Source organism: Aulonocara sp. 'chitande type north' Nkhata Bay, linkage group LG20 (genome assembly GCF_057382095.1).
Source record: "Aulonocara sp. 'chitande type north' Nkhata Bay isolate Kocher_YH1m ecotype deep benthic linkage group LG20, A_spYH_male_GT1.1, whole genome shotgun sequence".
Taxonomy (NCBI): Eukaryota; Metazoa; Chordata; class Actinopteri; order Cichliformes; family Cichlidae; genus Aulonocara; species Aulonocara sp. 'chitande type north' Nkhata Bay.
Window position 1 is genome coordinate 3,204,041 of NC_141363.1, and position 22,816 is coordinate 3,226,856.

At 41.7% G+C, this 22,816-nt stretch overlaps 1 protein-coding gene and 1 non-coding gene across 5 annotated transcripts in view; one reads left to right on the forward strand and one right to left on the reverse strand.

Moving 5' to 3' along the window:
- LOC147304847 (adenylate cyclase type 6-like) overlaps nt 1-22,816 on the reverse strand; it is a 36,088-nt gene that overhangs the window by 2,231 nt on the left and 11,041 nt on the right. For all 4 annotated transcript variants that reach the window (XM_086277516.1, XM_086277515.1, XM_086277517.1 and 1 more), the window contains 18 exons: nt 11,356-11,505; nt 10,852-10,973; nt 8,832-8,943; nt 8,433-8,560; nt 7,735-7,893; nt 7,493-7,634; nt 7,195-7,323; nt 6,004-6,032; nt 5,356-5,503; nt 5,152-5,249; nt 4,930-5,017; nt 4,683-4,799; nt 3,451-3,591; nt 2,489-2,664; nt 1,958-2,090; nt 1,337-1,600; nt 975-1,179; nt 675-799 (listed from right to left, as the gene is read on the reverse strand). In XM_086277516.1, coding sequence (XP_086133642.1) covers nt 675-799; nt 975-1,179; nt 1,337-1,600; nt 1,958-2,090; nt 2,489-2,664; nt 3,451-3,591; nt 4,683-4,799; nt 4,930-5,017; nt 5,152-5,249; nt 5,356-5,503; nt 6,004-6,032; nt 7,195-7,323; nt 7,493-7,634; nt 7,735-7,893; nt 8,433-8,560; nt 8,832-8,943; nt 10,852-10,973; nt 11,356-11,505 — 2,466 coding nt within the window. The remainder of the gene's footprint in view (nt 1-674; nt 800-974; nt 1,180-1,336; nt 1,601-1,957; nt 2,091-2,488; nt 2,665-3,450; nt 3,592-4,682; nt 4,800-4,929; nt 5,018-5,151; nt 5,250-5,355; nt 5,504-6,003; nt 6,033-7,194; nt 7,324-7,492; nt 7,635-7,734; nt 7,894-8,432; nt 8,561-8,831; nt 8,944-10,851; nt 10,974-11,355; nt 11,506-22,816) is intronic.
- On the forward strand, nt 22,252-22,323 carry trnac-gca (transfer RNA cysteine (anticodon GCA)). The gene has a single exon. It is a non-coding gene; the product is annotated as a tRNA-Cys (tRNA).

Below are 22,816 nucleotides of genomic sequence, written 5' to 3' on the forward strand. Positions count from 1 at the left end.
CAGATGGCAGCGCTGCTGTAATGAGACTCAATCTTTCAAGGAGCTCTTTTGGCAGTACAGCTTTCGATGTTTCTCACACATTTCAAAATATCTGTTCTGCATCTATAAATAAGATTTTTTTGTTTTCCCAAAGCTAACTTGCTGTGGCTTTCCACCACTGAAGGAGATAACACTGCGATAGCTGCATGAAGTCTACAGGGAATTTAGATTTGGCTCTCTATTCCTCCCCCAGAGGGACTTTAGAGCACAATTACTGCTAGAAAACAACACAGGACTCTTACTTCGGGAGGGCAGATGTCTGGGCCTAAAGTGAAGTAAAGTGAAGGACGGTGCACTGATTGAATGTGCAGAATGTAGTATGTGTGGAAGCATCTGTAGTATGCTTCCACACAGAGCAAAGGTCTAGGTTTAGATATTGTAAACAAGACTTTGAACTGTGTGCGAAGAGCATTTCTCAGCTAGAGCGAAGATGGCTAATGTGCGGCCATTGTTTTGGGTGTAAATAAGCATTTCATGTTGGAATAACCACTGGCGACAATTTGATGACTAATTTAACGAGTAACTGGATTGGTATTCTATGTTGGCTGACTGATCCAACAATTACTAAAAGGACAAAACGTTTTCTTGTAAACATAAAATTGCAAACTGCTGGGGAGTAACTGAGTCACTGTTACCTGAATGTAGTCTGGCACGCCTGTGCTATCCATCCTGCTGGCCACATTGACCGTGTTCCCCCAGATGTCATACTGGGGTTTCCTGGCTCCTATCACCCCTGCTACAACAGGCCCCATGTTCAACCCTAAGAAAAAACATGGCTGTGAGACATCATAACAGATAGAGGACTTTAACTAAATATTAATGCAGCGTCTGCTTGAACGCATTATTGTTGATCTCCGTTGACTGACATCACAAAAGCGCATCCAAAGAAAACTTATCGGATTTCAAGAGCAATTTTCACTCTCCTTCGTGTTTACCTATCTTCATCTGGAAGTTGTTAAAGGAGTGCTCGTTGATGTATTTCATCTGCTCTCTAAGCCTCATGGCATAATCAGCCAACGCCAGGATGTGTGAACGGCCCTCTTTATCGTAGGTGGAGTCATTGAGGCCAGAAGCTGCCATGTAGGTGGAGCCAATGGTTTTGATTTTTTCCAGCTGACGGAACCTCTCCTCACTGATAATCTAGGAGAGAACAGCAAAGGACAGAAATAAAAGCAGCATAGCAACAGGTCAGCAGCACTGGCAGATGGTTACATCTAATGACCACACCGTGTCCAATAAATGTTTCCTAAATTATTGTAACGTGCATTAATTGTTCCTTATATTTCCTTTTGCTCACCTCATCAAAGTCAGCGATGATCTCATTGAGGAGCCTGAGACACTCCACCCCCTCGTTGTTAGCCTCCAGCTCCACATAAAACTCCGAAAAGTTGCTTATGGAGGCAAACATGACAGCAACACACTCACATGACTGATAGTACAACTCGTCATTACGACGCTCCCGTGCAAGGAAGTGAGCAGCTACGTCCTTTGGCAAGATGTTATGGAGCAAGCGGCGATTGTACGCCTGCAGCTCCTCCATGTCCTCCTTCTCCTCTGTAGCCTTAAGTGGGACAGGGAGGGATACGGTTACTTAGTCACGATGTCAGGTGACTGGATTCATGATGTTATTACAGCTGCTAGAATTGGCCTTTTCACAGAAGACAATTTGACACCACTCATAGTAAAGATTTTGACATTACATTTAGCTCCTTCACTTTTAGTCCTGCTGCCATATATGTGGGCTCAGCAGCACAGTGGCATGGCTTAATAAGAACAGAGCCACTGTTAAAGCTAAACTAACATGATTTTCAGGCTATGACAAGTCAAACTGCCCACAGTGAAAAATGTCTTTTGCTGAGTTTAAGTATTTTTGGTTTCCCTTTTGTTTATAGTCTACACACGTAATCGTTCAGCCTACCTGCAGCTTCCAGAGGAAGTCCAGACGAGCGGTGGACTCCACCTGCTGGCCGTGCAAGTAGAGAGCCAGAACAAAAACTGTGAGGATTATAGGAGTCATGACCTTTAGGGAGACCTTGGTCACATCGTCGCAGCTGAGGAGGGAAAGATAAGCAATGAATGAGTGTCTTCAATATTAAAACTGATGCATACCACTGTTCTGCAGTTTTATTGGAACCAAATCTGGAAAACAGCCAAGAAAGAGTCATGTCTACAAACTATATGGGCCTCTTAAAGTAGATATAATCAAATATACAACTTAACATACTGCTGCAGAGAATCATTAACAGGTTTTAATTGCCTCAGGGAAAAAAAAGAGCATATTTAAAAAAAATAGAACTAAACATGAAAGTAGGTCTATTAGAATATAAATCTTATTTTAAAAAGTAGGCTAATTTTAACCTAATCCACAGTACTGTGACACAATAGAGACTTTTCAGGTTGAAAACTGGGAAAACAGTGACTGTGTTAGCATTGCCGGTAGGGGACTCACAATTTGTAGGCAATGACCAGCATGTCTGCGTTGTCGAACAGGGCCACCTGAGGCCACTCCACTAGCAGGAGGAAAGTGAGCTGGATGAACAACATGAGAGCCAGCTTCCCTATGCTGCTGATGTGGAGGAACACAGAGCAGGCCAGCAGGGTCAGCAATACACTGTAGCTGAAATACTGCAGCACAGAGGAAACAGAGACAAAAGGAGGAGGAGGAAGAAGAGAAGTAGATTTAGGTTTAGAGTGGTAAGTCAAGATTTCACCAATGAGGAAAAACAAACATGAACATGAAGAACGCACCTATGATTCAGTGTGCATGTGCAAAAGCAAATACGAAAACCCCTTTTCAAATATTGGCTATGTAAGAGCGCTGTGTTCATTAAACTGCCCAGGTGATGATACAAAGTGACGCACACAAAGAGCCACTTTGAACTTCTAACATTCCCCCCCTCGGTTTCATGAAATCTTAACCACAACTGCAAGTGTGCACGTGTGAGAACAGACATTTTTAGTATGAGCGCTACAGAGGTTCAAGCACGTAATGAACCTTTACTTCTCTCTCTCTTTGTCACTAAGAGCAGGCTCTCTCATTCTCCATGTGGGTATCCGTAACAGCAACGAGGTGCTACAGCTGCTCTCACGCCTCGCACTCAAACTGTGAAAACCCCCTCTTCTGGATTGGGAATAATGAAAATGCGTCACAGACAAATATTTTAATCTTGCTGCAAATTACAAACAAAATTCAGTGAGATAAGACACGACTTCTCCTGTGGACACTCTCCAAACAATTCTGTTTCTTAGTGAGTGCTTCATAAAATCTGCCTCCTGGCTCTTATGAAAAAGCAACCGGAGGTGCTCATTCAGACATGAAAGGGACACGTTCAGAGGCCGTCAGAAGGGAACGAATGTCTGAAAGTGGCTTTACAGACACACAGGCTTTTTAAAAAATGCTGTGGAGCTGACCTCTGGAAAAGGGCAGGGCATTGTCTGGCTGGAACACAGAGTCGAACCGTTGCTGGTCAGGTTATAAAGCAGGCAGGAAGTCATTGATGTGTTCAACTCCTTGGCCACACACTCCTTCAGGTTCTCTCTGCTGCATGTAAACTGGCAAGAGAGAAGGAAACAGTTTGTCATTAAAGAGTCAATAATTGGAATCAGCGAGGAAGAGAAGCACATGTTATGCCTTATATTGCAGCACATATGGTGCTGGTTTTAGGAGGCGGTACAACATGTTTGCTGATTATTAAATAACTTTGACCAAGAGATGTACAGCGAAGGACATTTTTGCATAGTTTCTAGTTTTCATTGCTCCTCTCAGGTAAAAATAATGACTATAGGCATGTGTAAATTAACAAAGTCCTAGTAAACAAGGGGAACCTCAAGGGCTGTAAAAATAAGCCAGGAAGCTTCTCTCTTGGCCAAATGTGTTAATCCTCATGTTAAAATGCTCAGCTACACTTTTCATAGTGTATTTACATTCTGGTACAAAAAAAGGTTTGGCCATTAAAGCCACTTTGTAGCAATAGTTGTATCCCATGTCGCTTAACCCATTTTTAGTGGACTCATCTCACAAAAAATCTGTCTTTCTATGTGTTGCAGCCCATCTGAGAAGTTTTGTTTAGTGAAATTCATCTGTTACCTATGAACAAATTAACAGCGTGTATGTGTGTCTGTGCTTTGCATCCTTACCTTTCATAAATAAAGCTTGCTAACCAAAACTTGATAGCATTAGCTGACAACATAGCACTCTGCACCGAGCACTGCGAATACGTTTTAATTCTGGACTTCAAAAATCCAACATGGCACCAACACTCAAGCTTAAAAATGTGTGGTCAGGGGGGCAATGCCCATCTTTTATATAGAGATTTTGCCTTGAGCAGTATTTATGTCAAAATGCTGTATCTGATTATACCCTATATACTAGAAGTTTTCAGTATTCATATAGTCACGCATGTATGGAGCACATATAAAACTGAATGGATCTTTATAATGATCACATGAAGAAAATATTGATTTCTACAACCTCATCCATCACAGTGATAGATTATGATTAATTGCCTCTATCCAGCAACATCCATATAGCCAGAATAGTGCTTAATTACTTTATGTTAAAGTAATGTGTAATAATATTTAAAATAATCAGGAAATAAGTATTTCATGATGCAAAAAAGCATCAAAATTAAGACAGTCCATACCATGTTAGCAAAAGAAGAGATATAGAGGAGGAGGATGGTGAAGACGGCCACCAGTGTGCTGTTTGCTCGAGATCGGACTATTTTCTTGGTCACTGTCTGCAAGGCAGCTGGAAAAAGCTTTGATACAGACAGCAGGGAGAGCATCAGATAAGGGAGAGTTAATGCCATTAGCGATGCTGAAAACATGTAATAATGTCTCTTATCTACAAGAGGAACCACATGATTGGCGAAGGCCTTTGTTTCGTACTTTGATGCAAGAGTAGATGGCACAGACGAAGAGGATGTTGGCGAGGATGACGAAGACGCTAATGTAAAGACCGAGCATAAGCGGCGTTCTGAGGAATAGATGAAAACAGAGTCATTAAGATGTACAACTCTAATGAACTCCTCATAAACGAATCAAGAGCACATTTCCTGTGCACAATTCAGTATAACTGGAAAAGGCAACTTGTCAAAGAGAACTACTTACTTTGGGAAAATAATAACTTGAATGAAGCAGATACAGCAGAAGACAAAAAGTATGCAGGCCACATATCCCCCGAAACGATCGTCAACTTTTTTAGAGTACTACAGAAAAGACAACGAATGAGAAATCAGATGAAATGAATTTACAATTTTTTTCTTTTAGGGACGTTTTGGGGTGAATTTCAATTTAATTTTGTCAAATGTCAACCTTTTTCTCAAGTTCTTCAGTCTGAAAAGTGAGCAGAAACTTCTTGACATGATCTTTCCTCAGCTGGTCAATGCTGCGCGCATCGATGGCCCGTCCGAGAAACTCATCCACCTCATCCTCGGTGTTCAGTGCCTCCTGAGTACAGCGACTGTGAAGTACAGGGAACAATAGGTCACTGTCATTGCTGCGTGTTTGCTTCACTGTGAAAGTGTGCGTGTGTGCGTGTACATGTTTAGACATCTTTGTGAGGACAGAAAATTGGCACGTTACTACCCTAAGTGTGGAGCAATAGCCACTTATGGGGACAAAATGCCAGTCCCCACGAGGTTGAAGGCGTCGAGGCTCAAAATGTGTTTTAGTGTCAGAATTACAATTGGGTTATGGTTAGGTTTAGGCAAAGGGGAAGTATTATGTCGATTAGATGTCCTCACTAAGACATGAAACGAGTGTGTGTGTGTGTGTGTGTGTACATGAGGATGTTGCCCTATGCTGTGACACAGAGGATGACTCAGAGATAACATGGCATTAGTGTGTTTGATGGATCTGACTGTGCAAAACCAACAGTTTACTCTAAAGTTAAACTGCTACAGTGACAGCTGACAAATCAAACACTTGAAACTGGAGCCCACCCAAAAAAAACCCACTCACTTTTCTTTGCTGGATGCTTCATCGATGCCCTGAGAAAAACAAAAAGAGAGAGTGAAAACAAAAAGAAAAAACAGGATAGAAAAAGAAACAAAGGGAAAGAGATTATCATGTGGTCACAGTACGACTGAAAAATAGACACAGACTCAGACATCTGCACAGCTAATCCCTGTGAGCCAGACTGATGTTTTAATTAATGCTGGGAGGCTTCAAATTACACCCTCTTTGCCCCTAGGGCTGAAACCCTTTGAGATGGAGAAAAAAAAAGAGGAGGAGGGAAAAGAATGTACGAAAGAAAAGGAAATGAGACTTCAAACATAGAGAGAGAGGATGTCAGAAAAAGTGTGTGAAAAAGAAAACATATGCAGCTGCAGACTCATCATATTAGCTCGAATAGTGAACTAGGAATCCTTGAGAGCCCTACAGATCAGTACTTCTTCTCAGGTCCTCGTTGTCTTCTGTTACTGTTTGCCACTCAAATGTATTTATTTATTCACAGAACACTGTCTAATATGAAGCCAAAAGTAAGATGGGAACAAATAAGCGTGTACAGCTATGCCAGCAACTCTGTGAGGCTTTACACAGCAACATAAGGTAGGCATGCTTACGTCACGTCACCAATACTTATCTTAATACGCATGTTAGCATGCAAGTCAGGACAAGGGTAAGAATACTCTGTAACAGTAAGCTAAGATGCCATCTGTAAAAACAGTACCATAAAAATGTAGAAATACAACCCAGACAGATGACGCTACGGCTGAAGTGTCACTAACTTTAGTTCTTCCAGTCGCCACTTGAGGCCAGTTCCAAAAGCGAGTCAAATCTCGTCTTCATGTTAAAATGTCCAACATCACAAATTTAAATAAAGATGTTTGCAACCCGTTATAAAGAATGATTTTGTTCTCCCTTCATAACAATTTTAAAGTTGGAGTGGGGGAGGCGGGGGTCATTTCCTTCAACTATTTGGATTTTCTTAAGCCTTAAAAGAAGAACAGGTGACCTCACAGTAGATATGTCCATCTCTTTTATACAGTCTGTGATACCAACTCTATCCAGATGAAATGTCCACAACAGTATACGCACACATTTTTTTAAACAACCTATTGAAAGTATATTTATAATTTAACTTGAGAGAATGGAGAGGATGAGGAGGTACTGTAGAAAAGTGCATACTGTTCCCTCTGTGTAACTCACCATCTTCTGGTAGGCTTTAGGCTCCTTGTTTCTGTTGAAAGACCTGTCAGGCACCCAACGTGGCATCACTCCCTCTGCAGAATTTGCACGTGTACGCTGCATTTTAGCTATCATGGCTTTCTCTTCTTTCTGGAAGTGAAGAAACCCCAACAGGGTAAGTGCTTTGAAAAATAACGTCTTCTATTCCAGGTGACAACCCATTATATTATTTGTGTGAAATATAGCACTAGTGTGGTATTCAGATGAGGTCAAGCAGATAAGCATGTGCGTGCGTGTGTGTGTTTGACCATGCACTAACCCTTTTCTGGCTGCAGCCCAGCACCAAGAAGGTTTCAATGTTGTGTTCCTTCAGGTAAGCATTCCTCTCCCCTCCAAATCCTGGCTCCACTTCATAGTCCCCATTCAGATACTGCAGTGTCGCTTTGGTGATGTGGATACGACTACACACACGCCCACACACAACATAAAGTGTGTCTTAAAACATAAATCCTATGGAAGATTAATCCAGCACGGTAACGAGGTAATTTGGGCAGGACCTACCCAGCCTTTCCCCCAGCCTCCATTTGGTTGGCAAGGGTCACGTCGTTAGACCACACATCAAACTGCCACTTGCGCAAGCCAAGCACCCCGCAGTGAACGCGCCCGCTGTGGATGCCCACCCGCATGTTCACGTTAACGCCTGTAACCTCTCTCACCAGCCTGCAGATGAACACACACACGAACACTGATGTCAAAAGGCGAGCATCACGTTCAGCTTCACAAAGTCTCCTCAAAACCCTGTGTGCCATCCACAGATAAAATATATGCAATAAACAAAGCCTCACATCAGATCCACATATACACAAATAATTAGTCAGAGTTAAAAGTAAAGGTTTGAGACTGTTCTAAAGGCTCTGGTCCAGACAGTTTTTTCCAGTCTTGGTGGATATTAATGTCAATGAGAGCATACAAGCTCTGCCTTCAAACCAAAGAAGCCATCCACCTGCTCTTCAAACCTTCTGTTTGGGAGGTGAACCCAATCACTCACAAGCTGGCTTTAAGAGAGCGTGGCTTAAAGGAAGTGGAGCAAAAGCACTAAGGCTAGGCACCTCAGTATAAGATAAAAAGGGAATATTGTGAATCATGCTAATTACTATAGTTGAGTAAAAGGACAAAAAATGGAAAACCAAGCATAATAAATCGTCTTCAACTTTCAGTGAAATATAACTGTGGCTGTCTTAAGTGTGCATTTTACTCACGAGATAGCTTCAATCATGTCTACTCCCATCTCTACACAGCAGTGGGCGTGGTCAGCACGGGGCTCAGGCAGTCCTGACACACAGTAGTAACAGTCGCCAAGGATTTTAATACGCAGACAGTGATTCTCCTGTAAACAAAGACACAACGCATAAAATGTTAGACCTTCACCTACAGCTGATTCACAGCATGTCAAATAGATTATAAACGCATAATGTGAATGATTTATAAGCCTCGGCAAAGTTCAATTAGCAGGTTACACAATGCTTAAGTATCAGTAAATGCATCATTTTCTATTCGTCATACTAACTAGGACTGAGACTACAGACTGTAAAGATGCGTATGAACCGGTGGTTCAAAGTTTCGCTATGACAGTAGTGGCAGCCAACAGCAAAGCTCACCGAAGCCAGCTTGTCAAAGCGGGCAAACAGCTCGTTCAGCGTCATGACCAGCTCCTGGGCCGTGCACTGAGATGCCAGGCTGGTGAAGCCCTCAATGTCTGCAAACAGTATGCTGCAGGAGAGATGATGGGTATGTGGGGAGGGAAACAGAGAGAGGGGAAGCAGAACAGACAGAGGGAAAGAAAGGGGAGAAAAAGGAGACACAGAATGCAATCAATCAACATGGTGTAGAAAGAGACAGCATGGTCTAGCGGCTCCCTCCTCCTGTTCAACTATCATGTGAGCAAGGGAAAGAGAGGCAGACATTTGTTCGGCTCTGGCTCGCATCATTCAGGCCAATGTAGGTCACCTCCTCCAGCCCTTCCCTCTGAGAACGCCCCCCTCCCCTCCTCTCTACCCCTTGATCCCTCTGTCTGCATGCCTTTCATTGCAAACTTTTGATAGTAATGAAAGGCGAGGATAAACAACACCCCAGACGAAAGTTAGACATGAAGGCAACAGATGGCGCTGTGACCACTGCGAGGTCATCCAACAGGGACAAACTCGCACTTAATTACAGCGGTCAAAGTCTTGTCTGCGTCTACCACTGTGGGCAAGATGAGGCGATGCCATGATGCACCACTTCATCTGTAAGGGACAGAATTAACAAATAAACAAATAAACAAACCTATAGTATTTTCTCACTGGTGGGAGCAGAGCCTAAAGTTGATGCCGGATGGACATTTTTTTTACCCATATTTTGAGATATGCGTTTTTGCTAACACCACTTTTAGTGAACCAGCTTCCTATTCTAAACAGCAGCATCATGAAAAACACATCAGGAGTAACCAGTGCAGTTTTTGGAAGAAAAAGCTCAGGGCTCAGAACTGAGTACTGAGTATGCCATATACTGTAGTTTTACTGGCAACCCAGTAAAACTAAGGTACTGAAACTTCATATACCTTAGTTTTACTGGTTTGCCAGTAAAACTCTATTATTATTCACTCCTGCAGTTACTTATACTTGGCAGGAGTGTTCTGTTTTAGAACTTCCCAGTCCTTCACACACAGAGAGCAAGGAGAAGCACTGGGAGACATGTGGCTACATGAAAAGACAGAGGCTGCGAGAGATGCAAGAATGGAGCGGCATCAACAACAATAGATATGATACGGATAAGCTCAGAAACAGCATAAAAGGGAGTCGCTCAGATGGACATGGGCTGTAAAGTGGCCTGGAGATGCACTGCGACTGTGAGCATGCTAACGTAGCTTAAAAGGACACCTTAATAACATTTGTGATTGCACAGCTCTCAAGTGAACGATCTCATGTGGGCGAGCAATGGGAAGGGATGAGCTGCTTTAATTACTGCTTTACTTAATGCTTTGCTTAATGCTAAATTTGATTTGTCTTTCTAAGTAACTTCGTACAATGCTTGACTAAATATAGTTTAAAATTACAGACCTGTTAGGGTTAAGCTAATCAAAACACTCTGAATATCTTGAGTTTAGTTGTTTTCTAAGTGTTATTGCCTTTTCAAAGCAACCCAAGTATTTTTTATTTTCTAGTCTTGTGTTGAATTTGGATAATGGATTGCTTGTGTAAGTTTATACCTTGGTAGGTCAGTGGTGCTGCAGCTGGGTCACCTATGACAGGAGATCTTTGCTTTAACCTCATTACAATCTCCACGCCACCACAACATGGACAGTGCTGGCTAAACTCTGCTGCAGTACAGCCAATAGAAAGATTCAATCACCTGTTAGTAGTCAGTCATCAGTGATGGATGAGAGTAGGAGGCAGCAAACTCTGAGATCTGTCGGAAATTATTTGCTACAGAAAGCACATCAGCGTCCTGAAGCCAATATTGTTGCTTATGCCGGTGCTGTCAGTGTCAATAACCAGCAACATGCATAATACATGCTCTAAAGGAAATAGCGGTTGGAGGGACTCTGAGGTCGAAGCTAGCTGAGCACTCCCACATTTTTTGAGCCTTATAGTATGTTCGTGCAGAAGCATGTGCGTGCATTCATCTGTCTGTGTTTACCTAACATTGTCGTGTTTTTGAATGTAGATCTTGTGGAACATCATATCTTCCTTCTTGGCACTGATATCAGCCTGCATCTCCATGGCAACGTGATGTGGCAGCACCGACAGCAGTAAGCGCTCCTGAGAGAGAGGTAGAGATGACACAAGAGAATGAGAGAACAGACAGAGAGATGAATTAAAACAGAAAGGAAGATATGACAGTGCACGATAAAGAGAGTTCATTCATTTTCAGCGTTTTCCACTGTTGGAGTGTTTACTGAGTCACCCTGGCTCGCTGGGATCTGCGTGGGAAGGTGTTAGTAAATTAGAGTGGAGCGGAGATACACGTTATACTCCAGAACATATTGTTGACCTCAAAAAGGGAGACAAACAAGTTAGACTAGAAAACTGAGACACTCATTTGTTGCTCTTCTGCATTTGTGTATATGTCTTTCTACAGGACTTGGTCTCAGCAGGTGTCTCTATGTGTGTGCCTGTGCATACCGTGTGCACATAAGTGTACCTGTTGCTGGTTTTCCCTCTGCAGGTGCAGTCTGGCCTGAATGTATCCTCTAGTCTCCTGGAAGGCCTGTCTTTGGGAGACTTCAGCGGGGTAGTGAGTACAGATCCCGATCATGTTAGTGCACAGGAAGATCAGCATATTGGCACTGATCTGAAAACACACAGACAGACACAAAGCGTGAGGTCGAAGCTGAAAAGAAAACAAAAGAGCATCAAACATGTGCAGATCTTGTCATAATAATTCAATAAACTCTGACTGACCTGGGTGAGGTCATTGAGAGAATTACTCATAGGAATTACTGCAAGGCGAAAGATTCCTCAAATGTCTGAGGGGCCATTAGATATGATCTGGTTAGAGACGATGAGCATGGCCTTGTGTTTGCTTTGCAAAGGATTTTTTTTTACACTTGTTCTTAATGGCAGAGAGGAAGCCCAGACTTTTTAATGCTATGAATCAGTGGAGACGGGGGAGGATTGTGTCATTCCAGCTTTTTTTTCTTAAGAGCTAACAACAATATTGTATTTATTGCGCTGAATCCAATTAAAAGGCAAAAACAGGGAGATTATTCCAGCATTTCAAAAGATGACTTTTGTTAAAATCTAAAATCTCCTGGCAAATAGTACAAAGCAGAGAGACAGAACATCTTTTATGCAAGCGGTAGTCTATCTCAATGCGCAACTTCAGATAGAAGCAGACAGATCCATTACTGTAACTTCCTTGTGTGTACCCACTAAGTTTAACAATGAGGCTCTGAGAATGCTCTGCACAGTCTGTATAACATTATCTGTGGCTTGAGTAAATTAAGTTTATCGTGTGCAGTTAACTTTGTGGGGTCATTGACCTTAAAGGCATTCCTCTGTGCTACTCCACTCACTTTTTGTGTTTTCGGATGCGTGCCGTAAGCCAGCGTTTGAGTCTGTTAGTGATTTCTTTTCTCACTAGTCCACAGCCAAGACTGAAGATCAGAAATGGATGCCTTGAGCTCTGGACTTCCCCTCAGCTTAGAAACACGTGGGCATGCACGTTCACACACAAACACACGTCCCCTCCATGTTCAGAAACACACTCCAGCCTGGGAAAGTCACTTGACCTCTGACCACAGCCCAGGGTGCTTCCTCTGAAGATGATATCATCAATAATGAGAACAGGACATGCACGCACTGGACACACTAAAGCCTGAATGTTAAATCTGTCTTAAAGACAACACTCTCAGTGAACTTGAAGATTTGAAAACTTTGTGCCATGGCTGGTATGTTGCCAGACCAGTGTGTTTCTCTGTGCATGCTTGTAATGTGTCTTTATCAGACAGTTGGCGGAACAGAGCCGCTGAACTGGAGATAGGGGCTGATTATCTGTATATGTACATTCACTGCATTTTTTAAAGATGTGTCTCCGCCTTTTCAAAAAGCATCACTGCGCTAGCATCCACACTTCAACCCTCACGCTTGCAGAGTGATGGCAGATCCTCTGCCACTGTCCCCACATAAAGGTTTACAGTGTATACACAAGAGCTTACTATTTGTTGTCACGACAAGGCAGAGATAATCTAACAGCCTGTGCTTGAAATGAAACATAACACCATTACCAAAGGACAGTGGCAGGCAAATTTGGTTCATTTTGTTAAGTGGCCCTTCTAAGATACAGGACCTTCTGCAACTAACTGACCATACTTCTCAACAATGCACATGTTTCAGAGATTCGAGCTTTCCATGTGAGCAATTTTAATCCATATATTATTCCTAGAAAAGAAATTAACTGATAGTCTGGCTATGCACGCATAAAGACTCTCAGTGCAATGATGTGCTGGGATAGCGAGGATAGGCATTTATTTGCAAATAGGATGCAAATGTATGTGCAGCATTTATTGAAGCTTGCGAAAGCCTTAAAATGCAAGAGGGGACGAGGCATTCAGGACTATTAAAACCTACTGACTGCATGTAGAAGGGTAGTGCAATATAACAGCCGGATAGCTATAAATGAGTGAAAGTGAAGTGTGAAGAAACATGATGAACAAAGCTTGTATTAATGCCAACTTATATGCTTAGAGATTAGAGGCAGACACATTCACAGAGACTTTTGAATAAATCTTGTGCGTGAGCGTGTGTGTGTGTGTGTGAGTCCTTTTGGACTGGCAGCTCTTTGATCCTGAAGCTTGTTGTGTCTGCTGCTGCACTCATATCACCCAGAACTCCAAATCTAGCACAGACCCCCGGCTGAAACTACCCTGCCTAAACAGTGAAGACAGAAAAGCAGCTTCTCTCCATTAACACTGAGCCAGTCTCTTTATAACGACTAATCTGGATTTAGAGTATATTCCACTGATGCCTCCTGACCATTTTTCCTGCAGACTTTTGGCTCTTAAAGATGAGCCTGCCTACACATCTACTTAGGCAGGCACTTTTGGCGGTGAAGTTAAAAGGAGACCAAACATTGGCTTATAAGGTGCGGTTCACAGCAAGGTGCTTTATAAAGTTAAAAAAAGAAAAAAGGATAGCATGCTAATAATCAAATGAGGGAATGGGGGATGGAAAAGATCTCTGCTTGGCAAACACACACTAAATCCATTCTATCTTTAATAATATCCCACTGGACAATTCCCTCATGCTCAAGCATGCTGGAACACACATGTGCCCAGATCGAGTTATGACAACAACATCCTTATCCATTTTTTAAGAGATAAAAAGTAACAAAAAGAGATAAAAGTGAGATAAAAGTTCTTCTGATCAATAAAATAAAGTTTTGTGGCATTTGACAGCACATCTACACTGTACAGGCATTACTTTTGCTCTTTTAGCTAAGTGAAGGCAACAGTAAACCACAGAGTGGTCATATTAAATTGTAACTATAATCATGGACAATACACCGAGGGTAGCTAAAAACTAGGACCTGTCAATCACAGATACTAAAATAAGCCAGCTGGTTAAAGGCGCTTTTCTTTTGGTCGGTGCTTGGATTCATGCAGTTGTATCTAAAAAGCCTGAAAGAAAAGTTCAGATATTTCACTAACCCTGAGCAAAAAAGCTTAAACTTTAAAAGGCCAAAGTGCTACATCCCATAAGTCAACACTTGGGACACTGACTGCAGTTGACATGGGGACTAAACTCCAGCACATGACCTCTGATAGGCATCTGGAGCTTTTCAAAATGTCTTACAAAGATAAATGGCAGAGCCCAGTCACACGCTGCTGATCATAGCCTGCAAAAACACAAAACAACATGTAGTACCACTGTAGTAAAAATAGACAATACTGTCCCATTTTGTTTGCCTACACCTGATCTAATCAGCTGTCACTAAACTGTGTAATTACTCATTTAAGAAGGATGCTATTCCTTATAAAGACAGATGTTGCTGAAGGGTGGGGGTGCCTTCTTTGCCATCTTGGGCTCTTGCCATCTGGAATCTGAGCTTTGTTTTTGTCATGACTCCGGCCAAACCAAAATTGGTCTCAGGCGACCAGTGAGGCCACGGAGTAATCTTTGTGAAACGCTGAAGCAAATTCCGCGAAGCTAAATAGAGCTGGACCCAGGCCGCACATCTGCCAGATAAACAGATCCTGAATTAATACTTACATGAGGAAAATAAAACACGTGGAAAATCTCCCAGCTATCCTGGAATTACTATAACAAACTAACCGCCAGCTTAAACTACCCGCTCACTTCTTTTAATACCAACAAGTTTTTCCACAAATCAAAACACTGTGAAGCTTGTTTGTCCCTCATTTTCAATTTACTGTTAGCAGGCTGAACTACAAACTACCAGATAATATTCCTTGTTGAGTAAAACATACAGTACAAGTAGCTTGCCGTAATTACACTAATCTTCTTTTGCCACTTTATGTTATCTATGGAAGCTCAAGACAGACATGAAGAAAGTCTAAGACAGCAAGTGATATCAAGTCAGTAAAGTCATAACGATTTTAAAGAAAAAATAACAGTAAACGAGAGACACATGGATTGGTAAAGTTGGACACAAATAAGAAGTGAGTGGTTAATGAGAACATTGATGTTCCCTCAACAAAGAATAGCAGACACACAACTTTTAGCAATTACTTCCTTTTTGTTAAAAAAAATTATATCATGTAACATCTCCAGTTTGGGTTTGCTCCAGGACCCTTTATTTGCCCCCCATTTCCTCTCTTCCCCAAGATTTTCTGTCTCTATAAAAGTTCAGAAGTGTTACGAGCAAGTAAATGGCCTCATCGGTGCTGGAAGTTATATTCAATTTAAAGATGCAGTCAAATTAATAAAAATTAAAGACCATAAAAAGTGGAGACTGTTCATTTCTTGGTAATTGAGCAAACTCACAAATTCAGCAGAGGATCACACAAAGCCCCCCCGCCCCCCCCCCCCCCCCTCTTTTTTGTAAACATTTTGTCAACATTACCATAACAACTGCTGTTCTCATTTACTTACTGAATTATCACTCATTACGTAAAAGAATTTTAGCTCCAAGTTGTGGTTCAAATCACACAAGCTGCTGTGTGTCTCCGTTGCTCAGAGGTCTGGGGTCAGTGTGTAGAACTAGACTCAACCCTCTCCAGCTTTCCAGCTGTGTCCTTGCTAACCCTCCACTTCCTGCCTGCTCAGACCCTCACAGGCACAGCTGCAATTAAAACACGGCAGCTGAAGGAACACAGAATCTGACAATTAGACTATCCAACCAACCAACCAATCGGCAGTTCACTTTCCTCCTCCCAAAGACTGAGCTGTGTGACAGAGGTCAGACCTTGAAGTGTGTGAGTATGAGCTGAACATCCAGGAATTCCCGCTCGAGCTTCTATTTCATCTCTGTTTGCACATAATGTAAAACATAAAGGCCATTGCATCTCTAGAGAGACCAATGTAACATTAATATCGAGGCATTGCTCAAAAGAAGGAAAATGGCTCTGTAGTGCAAATCCAGAGCACCGTGTTTGTGTAATACATGGTAAGTTTGTTATTTTTTGGGTAAGACTGTCTTTAGGCTGGAGTGAGAGAATTAAAAGGGGGAAACATTAAACAACTTTAAAATAAATGTGCACAAAGGTCAAACTAAACACGCATGAGTTCAGTTTAACTGTTCAGTTATATAAGCATGTGCTCGCCTACTGTCCCGCCCTGCTCTCGCTCAACAACATCACACACCGCTGGCTTTTACTAAGTATGCAGATCAATACTGGGACAAGAACAGGTTATAGTTTAAACAGTGAAGACTTGTCTTTTGCCACTTGCTCGGTCAAGGATGAGCTGATACTGAACTCATGCATGCATGTAAGACATTTGCCTCCTGGGCTGATTTCTGGAAATGCCATGTGGCACGTTTATGAAGCCTAAAACATGAGCATCGTTTCAGAATTTGAGAATAGATGTATAAGTAAATACAATTTTAGAGAAACGCAAAGAAATGTACAACAAGAAATGTCCTGGTCACCTCTGTCCATTTCAACAGGAAGCGACTGTTTATTTTATCTTCCATATTCACAGAAGTTATATAATAATTAAACTAGAAACGTAGCATAAAACATATATTTTCTGAGCTTTTTGCACGAACACAAGACAGAGCTCACCTTGATTTGGATTAAATCTGATGATGTGAATTATAATCATGGGCCTGGGGTATTGTTATTATATCTGATGACATTCACTTAAAATGTGAAAAAAAGCATAGTCAGAGGCCCAGTCATTTAAACCTAAAAAAAATCTATACACACTGGATGACATGAGCTAAAAGATCTGCTCTGGTCAGCTGGAACACAGTATTGCACAGCACAGCGCATAAATGAGGATCTATGTAGTCTATTACATTCGACATGTGTTCTTCCTATTTTATTAGAAAGAAGGTGTTGCCTATTTGTACACTGATAGCAAACATGTTATTACAGCTTCACCCTATCAGTACCTCCTCACTCCAGCCTGACATATGTCGCCTCTGTTACAGTTTTGTAACTGTAACCAAGTTAGCCAGGATAACAGGACAGTTGGCTAGTGTAACTGTGACCTTTGACAGAGACCCATTCACCTTCCTGTCACGAACACTGGGATCGGTACTGCACTCAACAATATCCAGAGTAAAACCGCCTTTAAAAGCTTAGGGGCATACATGCCGCACAGATGCACATTTAACACCACTAATGGATTCCTAATATATATCTCTTGGCTGTCAGCCATGGCAGTTCAGCTTCAAATCCCTGTATTTACTTTTGCAGGGAGCCAAGTTGTTAGTAAACCATGAACTGTTATTAGAAGCCTGCACTTCCTCCTGCCTGACTCACACAGCTATTATTAGCCTGGCTATTATTTCCCTTATCACTCTCTGTATTTTAACAGTAATGTTTCACTTATTGTCAATCCTAATTTCTCCCACCCATGGTGATAAAAATTATCCGGGTTCGCATTGTTGCCTTTGGCTGTAATACAATAACTGGATGAGTCACAACTTCCTCACTCTCTGATAGGGTGGCGTCGGGAGTAAAGGGGGTGAGGGGTGGGCGGGTGGGGTCTTTTATTTCAGCTACTGAATTGTTTGGGAGGTGAAGTACCTGACGATGAGTTCTCACCATCTGACAGCAGCAAAGGGAGGGAGGCGCTCCGAGGCCTGCAAGTGAAGCTGATAGACAGATCGTGTATTGCACTTACTGTGGCCAATGCAGTAAGTGCAATACTATGACTGTAAAACACGTATGTAATACTGGACATGCGATTGGCTCCAAACAGCTCAGGCTGAAAATGAAGGCTTAAGTCTTTCTGGCTGCTCATTTAAGTATATGAACAGCAGCAAATAGTAGAGTGGTGTAAAAAGTGTTGGTATCCTATGCATGAACACATACTGAAGTCATGCTCACTATGTCTTTAATGAAATCTTTCACCATGTCTGATCATTTTCAAATGATGTAATCTCATAGTTATTTACACAGGGTCATACTGCTGACATGTTTAATGTTTTAATGACTTTGGCAACAATACATATCTCTATTTGTCTCATGATCATGCGTGAATAAAAATGCAGTCTGACTGACTGAATAAAGTGGCAGAGCTATGGGGACACTGACTGACTTTACATCCATGTCTAACTTTGTTTTGGGGTTTTCTTTGTTTGTTTTGTTTTTCTGTACTTAACTTGTATTGTATTTTTAAGTGCAAATGTGTAATGTGTAATATTTTTGAACCGATGACTCAAGAACATCCGAGCATCACAGCTGGTACCATCTAAATTCAAGACGATCTCTATAATTTTCATTTAGCAGCAGAGAGCAGAGGCTGTTCCCTACACGTGAATATCAGACATAGCGCCCGTCATAATTCAAAGGGTTAAAGTAGCTGAAGTTGTAGCTGCTTTTGGATTTTCTTATGCAACACAAATGTTCTGGCATAAATGCATTATGCATGCCTCGGTCATGCTTGCAACATTTCATTGACAAATTTCACCAGTGTTAAGCTGAAGGATCAGTGTGTTTCCACCACTCCCACATTCGCCGACCCCAAAGCAATTTGGCAAAAGAAACAGGTTCTTCCTCAGGTGTCGGATCACCACACAATCAGCAGAGTGCAGACTGGTTGTGCTGATGTGTCAAGGGGTAGTGTTTTTCACAGCTTCCACTGCTCTGTGAAAGAGTTGGTATTTGTCTATGGAAATATTTGTTTGTTTCTGCAAACAAATGAAAATGTGTAGCCTCGACCCACATATAATACAATACAATCATAGATCTTGGAAACACTGATCCAATGAAACAATGGTAGAATAAGGAACATGACCTCCCATACGGAGTATGGCTATAATAATGCCAGCTGTTACTTACTTTCAACCACCAAGCAAGTGCTCAGCACTATGAGCTAAAATTATAATCTTAACTTGACTCTTTTCACTCTGTTTTTCTACACCAATCTGCAACTGATCATTAGTTATTATTAATCTCCGTCTCTCTTCGACAGTATGTCTTTTTGTCCTGTCTCACGGCAGATAGCTGCCCCGTCCGATCAATCAGAGGTTTGTTCCTGTTAAAAGGGAGTTTTTCCTTTCCTCTGTTGCCAAGTGCTTGCTCATAGGGGGTCGCTTGATTGTTGGGGTTTTCTTTGTATTATTATCTTTACTTTACAACATAAAGCACCTTGAGGCGGCTATTGTTGTGGTTATATAAATAAAGCTGAATTGAATTAAACCCCCAAACTTATTTGATTATTGCACAATTTTATTGAAAACTACAGTTGTGTTTCTCTCTTTTTCATGTCCACACGCTAGAGCAGGGATCTGAGATTATAATGTTAAGTATCCAGTAGCCGAGCAGAAATGTCAGAAAGGCCAATCACAACAACTAATACTGACAGGAAATGATCATTTATATTTGGCGCCAGCAGATGTGAAGACCTGGGAATGAAACAGCTTGCACAACACATAAGTTCTCATAACAGACTTCACACCAAACCCAGTTAAAGGGATGAAGCGTGGAAAAACCCAGTAAGCAGAAGATGAGGAAATAATACATTTACTCTTCAGTTGCCAAGTTAATACACGGAAGGGATTTCAACCCATCAAATATCAAAGAAGAGTTTCCAACAACTTGAGCCGAACTCAGACAGCATGTCATCCACATCAAAGCCTTTTAAAGAAAAAAGTAACTGTGAGCAATAAAAGTGAAGACAAATTAAGCCATCTGAACTGTTCTGAAGTAAAATGTATGGATGCGATACAACGTGTTATTATGAGAACAGCTTAATCACTGAGGACTAACATATATAACTTATTTGTTAACTGACAGAGAAGCTTTAGAGTTTAAGGGATACAGCTTGTTAATCTCTCACAGGCACTGGTTTAATTTGGAAATCGTCAGTTGGATAATAAATCTGATGTTCTGAGATGCTATGCTTCTTCCTCGTTCGAAAACTAATTAAAAAGGACAAAGCAATGAAATGTTAGTGATTTGTGAGAAAAAGGAAACCAATGATGTCCAAAGTGCCTTTTGAGCCACAACAAAACACAATGAACAAAGCCTAAAAATTATGCAACACATTCCTGAGAGAATGTTGCACAAATGTTGTGCAGACAGTCTTTTTAAATCTTAACAGGCAGCACTACCTGTAAGACTGACAGAAGTTCACCTGAACCCTGAATCTGCAGGGCAACGGCACAACTTGCTTCTTCCTGAAACAGTCTCACCTTTGTTTCTTTGTAGTTGTCTCAGGAGGCTCTTCAGAGCAGAAGAGCACAGTGAAATGTGGAGATCTATGGATGGAAGCAATCCCCATGAGTAGGGTGAGCTCAGTCTCTGTCGGCTATGAAATAAAAGGCCACTCCATCTGAGAGGGATTTTGTAAGAATGGAATTATGACTCAGAGAAAAAAAAAGAGTGGAGAGAGAAAAAAAGAGAATAGCAGCTCATTTAAAGCATGGTGAGTCAGCCTAGTATTATTTCATGCTCTCAATCCGTGTCTGTCCCCTTGTCACCAGCGTAACCTCCACACACCCCTCACCCCTCCTGCTTCATAGTGGAGGTCCCTCACAAAGACCACTTTTGTCCTCGTTATCATCGGTTTCACATCTTCTCAGCTCTAATTCTGCATGAATATCTCTGCAGGAAAAATACAAACGGCTCAGGCACACAATGGGGTGGAGGTCGATAAGGTCCCAGAAGCAGAGTAACCGAGGTTTGTAAGGGCTTAGTTGTGTGATACAGACACAGTGACAGACTGAACGTTATTCCTTAATATTCATACAACTGAGAAGTACCCGAGAGCTGATTAAATGAAAGAATATGTCATTTTTTAAAGCTAAAAACAGAAATCTTGGTCATGAAATCCATATAAATTTGAGATGATAAATGCAAAAAATGAGTGTGCTACACTGTTATACAACAACAGAATTGAAGGAAAAATGTGATTTCCTCCATGCTTAGTAAAGCCAAAAAGAGATTGGAACAGTCTGATGTCCATTGATTGTTTAGAAAACTGGAACATGTTGTGTTGAGGGTCCAGACCCTCAGGCAAGGTAGCAGGACATCATCAGAAGACCAATGCAACAGCCAGGGCCAGAGCTAAACAGGACATCAAACCAACGGGCCCGTAGTCACGTTGTACACTCTGGGACATGAGCACTTAACACATAACCTCAATGTACCAGTAGAGTTATGTCAATATTGCCTTCTTCATAATGGCTGCACATTCATCTGGTTGATTAATAGTCATGACTGGTGGAGAAAGACAGTAACAGAGGGTCAGACCGCACATGTTTTTGAACTTATCTATTTTTTTAATTTAAATTTAATACATTTATATGGGAAAAGCTATTTTTAGAAATTAAAAACATAAAAAAAAATAGTCCATATCAGATCTGGAGGTGATCAGCTCATGGCACTGCTGAGGTGTTACTGAAGCCCATGCTGCTTTGATTGCTGAGCTCAGCTCTATTTCTAGTTTGGATCTTTTTAATGTTCCTCTTGACCATATTCCGTATGGAATATCAGGCAAGTTGGCTTACCAATTAAGTACAATAACGACATGGTCAGCAAACCAGCAGTAATTTTGACACTGCGGGCAGCTGCCAAGTCCTGCTGGAAAAGGAAACCAGCATCTCCATAAAACTGCTCTGAAAAGGCCTGGTAGGTGGCTGCACATGCCATGACACACAGAGCAATCATAGATCATAGATAGTGGTAACTTCATACTGGACTTTAAACACCTTGGACTTTGTTCTGCTCCACTCCTCCTGCAGTTTCTGGGACCGTGACTTCCAGCAACAGCCCACGCAAAAAAACTTGTTATGTGTTTGTTAGATGCTCAATGGGTACTAGGTGGCCCAAAGTGTGCCAAGAAAATGTTAATCACATCATTACACCACCAGGGTGGATGTCAAGAAGAAACCATTTGTGGTGGGGCATTGGTGAACAGTTTACAGATCATCTGAAGGGCCAGGTGCAACTCTTGCATAGGGGGTGTAGCTCAGTGGTAGAGCATTTGACTGCAGATCAAGTGGTCTCTGGTTCAATTCCAGATGCCCCCTATAGAGCCACCAATGGAAAAGACAACTCTGAGAACTGTGAGAGCAGTTGAGATCTGAAGGGGACCTTAGCTTTTTTTTTTTTTTTTTTGGAAGACCTTCCAAAAGTCCAAAGAACAATTGCCGAAAACAATTTCTCAACTGAAATCTCCTGAAACTGTCCCTCCCAGCTGCCTAAACACTTGATACAATAAAGAATGGCTCACTATTTTCATGACAAATTCTGGGCCTAGCAAATCATGCAGCAGAAACTCAGATTCATCAGACCAGGCAACAATTTTTAAAGTAATCTGTTGTTCAAACTTTAGAGATGGATGAATGATGGATGCATGAAAAATCCCAGTAGGTCAGTGGTTTGAAATATTCAGCCCACGTGGCACCATCAACCATGCCACATTCAAAGTCACTGAAATGACCTTTCTTCCTTTCTGATGCTTAGTTTTCACATCAGTGGGTCACCTTTACCATGTCTACATGCCTAAAAGCATTGAGCTGC